Raw genomic sequence first — 6,468 nt, 5'->3', positions numbered from 1 at the left:
CGTTCTTGGAACTTTGTGGAATTGATCGACGAGTTCGTGGATCCTGAATTCAGCGCCTCGACGATTTTTCGATCCACTTTGGACTTGGATAGTAGGCTGAAAACTTTTTGGACTCGCGTCGGACATCGCGGAATCCAGCGCTTCGAAGATGGGATTTTCGATCTCTGGATGCTTTTCCAATATCCTGGAATCCCACGTCTAAAAGAACGAATCGTCCATCTCTAAATCCTCTTTCGATTAGAACGTCGCTCGGATAGACGAATTATCGAGTTCTAAATTCTTTCCGAAGACTAGTGAAGTGCAGCGCTTGGAGAAAGGGATCATTGATTTCTAGATCTTCTTCCAACATCGTGGTGCTTCTAAAAAGAGATCACAGATGTCTAGATGATTCTTGAATATCATCGAGGTACTGTTTCTAAATTATTCTCAACGTGAAATTCAGCAGAACTGGAAGAATGATCGTCATTATCAAGAAGCAAGATCCGACTGTCCGATATTTTGACGGAAACTTGGACAATTCGCAGGTTCACTTAGAACATACGACTAGCGGATAGAAAATCCAGTGGTTGGAAAAATTGTTCGTTTCTATATCTTGTTGAAATATCGCGTAATCCAGTGATCGAGGAGGATTTCTAGATCCATTTGGAACATCATAAAACCCGTCAGGAAGGAGAAAAGATCGCGTTCGTCGATACGAAACCGCGTGACTCGCGAGGAAATTCTTATGCAACGCGTGCAGGACGTGGTGCACACTTTGCCGGTGCTTAGGCGAACGTCAGAGCAGAGAAGGAGAGGAGAACCCGTCGCGAAGAATTATGAATGATCCTCGGAACGAGGATGATCGCGAGCCGGCCCCGTGTACCCGGTTGCTGGAAATAGCGTGCAATCTGCGCACGGAAACGCCGACAACTGGACAAATACGCTTGTTGCTCGCTTCGTTTGCTCTACACCAACGTGCTATCGTTGAGTCGTGACGAAGAGGTACCTCGGACCGGTTGTATAACTATTCAAAGTGAAACTTAATACATTGTAGGACAGTGAATTAGTAAAATTAGAGGCTTTTTCTTTTATCAAGCCGAGGATTGTCACGCAAGTGCTTTTGTTACTTGCTTTGTTAGTTGCGAGCCAAGGTGCTATCTTCACCGAAGAAACTTCAATTACACACATTATCATCGGAACTCGATACATTAATCGATGTACGCAAGTTAATTAAATTTCTCTTTCTTTGTCGATCTGAGAATCGCCGTGTCGAGGAACGGTTCTTGTTCCCTGTGTTCCATCGACGTGCTATCGTTCACTTGCGACGAACAGTACATGGAAGTATCCACAGAGAAATTTAATTGTACAGAATCGATAACGGAAATTAATTTCCCTTTTTTATTCGTCAAAATATTGCCACGCAAATGTGAATAGCAACTTTATTATCATGGTGATCGTGGTCGACGGATGCGGAACAGTGATAAGGATGACGAAACGGGACGAGAATAAATGATAGCGTATATATATACGGTCGCGGTTGTACGAGAAATCGTACGACGTTTTAACGTGGCCGTGAAACCCGGGACACTACTGTGAATCTAAAAAGTGTTCGTTTTGCATTGCAAATGAAAGAACGTTTCTTTAAAACGTAATTGTACAACGAACCTGTGCGACAGTACGATGGTGTTATCGACGGTTCTATTCTATATCCAACAAATATAATTGACGGTGCTGACCGGTTTGACGATAGAAAATTGTATATACACGCCGTACTCAGGAAATATGGTTATGAAATAGAAAAATGACTGGAAATGATTTCGCTGGGAAGAGGTGAGTGGTGTTCGTGGTGAATCGTAAATTCAATTGACGTACAACGCGATGGTGCTAGTCGTTGAGAAACGTGTTTCAGATTATCGTTCGATTTACAATCTATGAATCAGTCACGCTGGCGACAAAAATCATCGTAGAAACTTCATGATCACGGATAGCAACTGTCTCGTATCTCGTCGTTCAATGGTATTCAAAAATCTGTCACTCTAAATCTTCCATGAGGTTCTCGTACGATGATTTGGCAGAAGATAAGCGAGAAACGTTTGCAAAGGAGACAAAATTAATTGGTAAGACGAATTGCCCGTTTCTGGCTTCTCTTCGGACGTGGTCGGGTCCAGTGATTCGACAGATTTCCAAATTCTAAAAAGAAGATTCTCGTCGCCGTTGATACGACACGATCGCCGATCAGTCAGCGCCTTGACCAAAGGATCGTCGATTTCTAAACTTCGAATATCGTGGAATCGATAATTAAAAGAGTCGGAAATTTCTAGATTTGAATTTTTAATTTCTCTTCACGGAAAGATCGATGATTTCTAGATTCTCCTTGAATTTACACAGAGCGTTCCAACAGAGAATTCAAAGATCCATGCAGCACCTTTGAACATCGCAGAATCAGTGTTTAATCGGAAATTTCTATCACCCTCATTGAGCTTTGTGAGATTCGGCGCTTTAACGAAAGGATCGATGCTTTCTAGAGCCTCTTTGACTTTTTCTGGGGTGATACGGCGTTTCAACAGAGCCGCCGAAGATTTCTGCGGCCTCTTTGAATATCGTGGAAACCACTGCTTAGACAGAGGAACCGACGGTTTCTAGAGATTCTGTTCGAACGCGGCATGAAATTCTTCTTTGTATCGCGTCGGTGCATTTGGCGAAGAAACTCTGAATAGGAGAAGAAAAGAGACACGGGAGGGAAATCGAGATCGTTGAACGAAATGCTCATGACTGAAAAGGGTTCTCTGACGAAAGAAGGAACCAACGAGGAATCGGACGAGCATACGATCGCCACCGACAACAACACAGTGCCATTGGACGAGTTATTGGTGAACTCGACGGTTCCTACGACCGCGGTTGCAATAAAAGTGTGCGATGACTCCGCGGACGAGGCCGGAAGAGGCAACAACGAGAAGCAGAAACGCGGCATTCTCAGCAACTTTCAGAGAAGGACATTCAGCAGGATCAGCTTCAAGGGAGAGACCGGCCCTTTACTGAGCAGGTCATTTTCTATATTTCTTTTTTATTCATCTCTTATTCGGTGATATACAGATATATTATATTATCATTATTGTTATTATTATTATTATATTATATTATATTATATTATACATTTTATTATTATATATGTTAAACGTGTATATATCGTAAGAATATTTAAATTATGCGACTGAAGGATAATATTATGTATGAAATTAGTTGGTAACTTGGATCACTTCCAAGGAAAATAGTAGTGCTCCACTGAGCAGGTGGACTTCTTAACTTCTTTCCATGTATATATTCTAGTTTATGAGATTTTTTAAATAATACAGAACGAAATTTATAGCTTGGATCGGCCCGAAGACACAAATTGATCCTCTACTGGTCAGATGGATTTTTTAACTTTTGTATCGCTCATGGGATCGCACGCTAGTGTTTTAAAATGTTTCGATAATATGTATTTATTTATGGTTGACGTATAATTTTGTAGGAAATTAATTCATAATTTGAATTAGCTTCGAAGAGGAGATCCTTCCTCGAACAAACGAATTTTCTAATTTTTCTTCCCTGTACGTGTATCTACGTTCTGCTTCGAGTGATATAATTGAAAAATAACGTTGCACGAAATTGTTGCAAGAGTATGAAGAACGTTAAAAATATCTTTTCGTATATATGCGGAGATTTGTACATATCTATACATCCGGCACTGAACTTGGGCCTACATACTTAAACTATTCTCTACGAGCTATTTAAGCGAAATAGAAATAACGATATTTATCTTAATTACTTAATTTAACGAAAAATTGCAAAACTTACCGACGATTGGTCAGTGTTCGTTATACTCGTAACCACGTCTAACCACTCGCGTTGACAGTAAAAATGTAAAATCGCAAGTGTCTCAAAGGAAGGAAAACATTCCTGGTCAAACTCGAAATATGGAAACGCAGGATTCTTTAAGAAAAGCCAGAATTCCCGTTTTTCTCCATTTTCTGTAAGTATACCTTTACTATCTTCACGAGAGATATAGGTGGATGAGAGCTTGGCGAGCAATATCGTAACTTTCAACGATGCAGTTAGCGAGCTCTCTTTACGATAATTTCGTCCTTCCTCTGTTGGAATCGCGAAATATTCAGAGAAACCAAACTGCTTGAGCGATTCGACGCAAAAGAAATTTTTGGAAGATATCAAAAAGATCGTCAAACAAAAGGGGAACTAAAAACTGATAAAAAGCTAGAACCACTAGAATAATAGAAATAATCAGTCCATAATTCTTCATAGACGTTTTACACATTTTAAGTGGATTCCTTTTACGGATTTGAATAGCGAAAAAACTTATGTAACAATGCAAAGTCTGAAGCGGTCTAAATAACTAATTCGTAATATTTCATAAAAATTCTACAGGTTTATAACAGTGTATAACTGTAAACGAAGCTTGTTCTTTTTTTCATATTATAGATTTCGTTCGTACACTTTTCGATTTGATTCGAACGATACAAATTTTACACGTTGGTTGTCCCTAGTCCTAGCGTCGAGTAAAACGTAGAAATCATTCAAAGGTCACTCAGAGAATGCACGTACTAACAAGAAATATTTTTCTACTAAACATTTCGATGAAATTTTCCAAAAACGTATTTTGAAAATATTTGGCCGTTACGTCTTTTCATCGACAGTAGGAGAGAATACAAGTAGCCCTTAAATTTCAGATCAATAATAAGTCAGGTTACAACTGGTTGGTTGAACCGGGGTTTACCTTCTTTCTATGGATTTTATGGGCGGGCAATCTATTCTTTCTAATCTTGTAATTGTGTACCCTCGTGGGCGCATATCTTCTGGTGTTGCTGACTGATACCAGATGTTTATTTTAGAGCGAAATCATTCAGCACTTGGGGTATTGTTAATTAACCTCTCGATGAGGTCCGCACCATAAAATTTACAATTTAGCAGCTAGGAAATTCGGAATCCCCCCTGCCCCCTCCAAAAAATCCTGAAATGCATATTTTCTCGAAAACTTGTAAGAACATCTCCATAAAGGGATAATTTGAAAACTATTAGACATAGACCTGTTACACCTGGTATAGATAAAACTATACAAATTCTATTGAACCGTATGCTTTACGATAATCTTCTCGTTGAATCCTCCAAAGCACGGATAACTTATTGCACATTAGAAACGTTCCGCCTTTAACGTCACGAAACTCGAACGTGGCAAAAACAAAAATAATTCACACGGCCATCGAAGGCAGCGGGGAATCCATCTGGAACCGATCTTCCGAGGATCCATCGGAGAATAGCGATAATTGCGTGTGGAAGACGCAACGCGATTTTCGGCGGCGCCGTCGAAAATACACGCGACGCGACGCGTCGTCGTTCGTCGTGAAAACTGGATCACAATACGTGGCTCGCGACCCCGCGAAAATAGCGTCGTTCCCGTTTCCCTGCCACGATCGGTAGAAATCCTGCTTTTCGGGACGAGAATAGAACCGTCTAATTGCGGAAGACGCCTCAAACAGATAATCCTGACGCCGGCGTCGTTGGCCGTGTACGCGCGCACCATAAAAACCATGACGTTTCGCTTGAGGTTAATCGAGATGTTTGTTAAGCAACGTATCGGTACCATACGGTTTCTTCCTCCGCCCTCGCGTCCTACGAATGGTTTTGTTCGATCTTTGAAGATTAATCGCACTGTGTTGCATACAAAGAGTCAGTTTGTTTTTGTTGGTCAGAAATGTTGATTGTTCACTCCTTTATGATGGCAGAGGAATTATTAGACTAAAATGTTTGTGTATTTATGAGAAATGTAAATCTTCAGAAATGGATAATTTATATAACGTGAAAAGTATAATACACATTCAATGTAGTTGGCCTCGTGATAAAAAAAATTCCCTCTTCGATTGAATATAATTAGATCGAAGAGGCTACGAAATTTGATTAAAGAGATACTATGTTCCATGCTACAGCAGGAGATCTCTTTTTATATGTATATCATGGCTTATTATATCATATCGTACGAACTATCGCATCGTATAAGTAAAATAACTCTTTTATAAGATATATAAGCGCTTCTTTAAATTTCAAAAAATGAATAAGCATCTATTCCCGTTACGTCTATAAATTCCCGTTACGATACGATGATCGACCCCACGAATCAGTCGATTCTCTATTTCGTTTAAGATTATAACACTGAATTAACATAGGAAATCCCGATTCTCATGCTTCGTCTGAATGAATAATAATACTAGTAAAGAACTTTTCCACCGGAAAGATGTTTGTAGCAATTAAGGGCCTTAACAGTAAAGTCAATGCTAAATTTTCTGCTAATTGCTTTGCATTATCACAAGTTCAAAGACATTTGTATAGTTGGTGACCTTGATCCTAAGCGAGGGATGGATTTTGGTATACAATAGGTCACGTACATAACAGCATGTATCGATGGTTAACTTAGGTCTATCTAACGTTCTTCACTATAGT

The 6,468-nt window shown here is 39.7% G+C and overlaps 1 protein-coding gene across 1 annotated transcript in view; it reads left to right on the top strand.

Annotated features, from left to right (window-relative positions):
* Positions 1 to 1,434: 1,434 nt before the first annotated feature.
* The window catches only part of LOC132913155 (ATP-sensitive inward rectifier potassium channel 12-like), a 44,180-nt gene continuing 39,146 nt past the window's right edge, over positions 1,435 to 6,468 (top strand). The window contains exon 1 of the mRNA XM_060971177.1: positions 1,435 to 3,022. Within this exon, the coding sequence (XP_060827160.1) occupies positions 2,742 to 3,022 (281 nt within the window). The 5' untranslated portion in view covers positions 1,435 to 2,741. The remainder of the gene's footprint in view (positions 3,023 to 6,468) is intronic.

The sequence above is a fragment of the Bombus pascuorum genome, chromosome 13 (genome assembly GCF_905332965.1).
Source record: "Bombus pascuorum chromosome 13, iyBomPasc1.1, whole genome shotgun sequence".
Taxonomy (NCBI): Eukaryota; Metazoa; Arthropoda; class Insecta; order Hymenoptera; family Apidae; genus Bombus; species Bombus pascuorum.
Note: the sequence above shows the minus strand (reverse complement) of the source record. Positions and strands in the feature narration are given on the sequence as shown.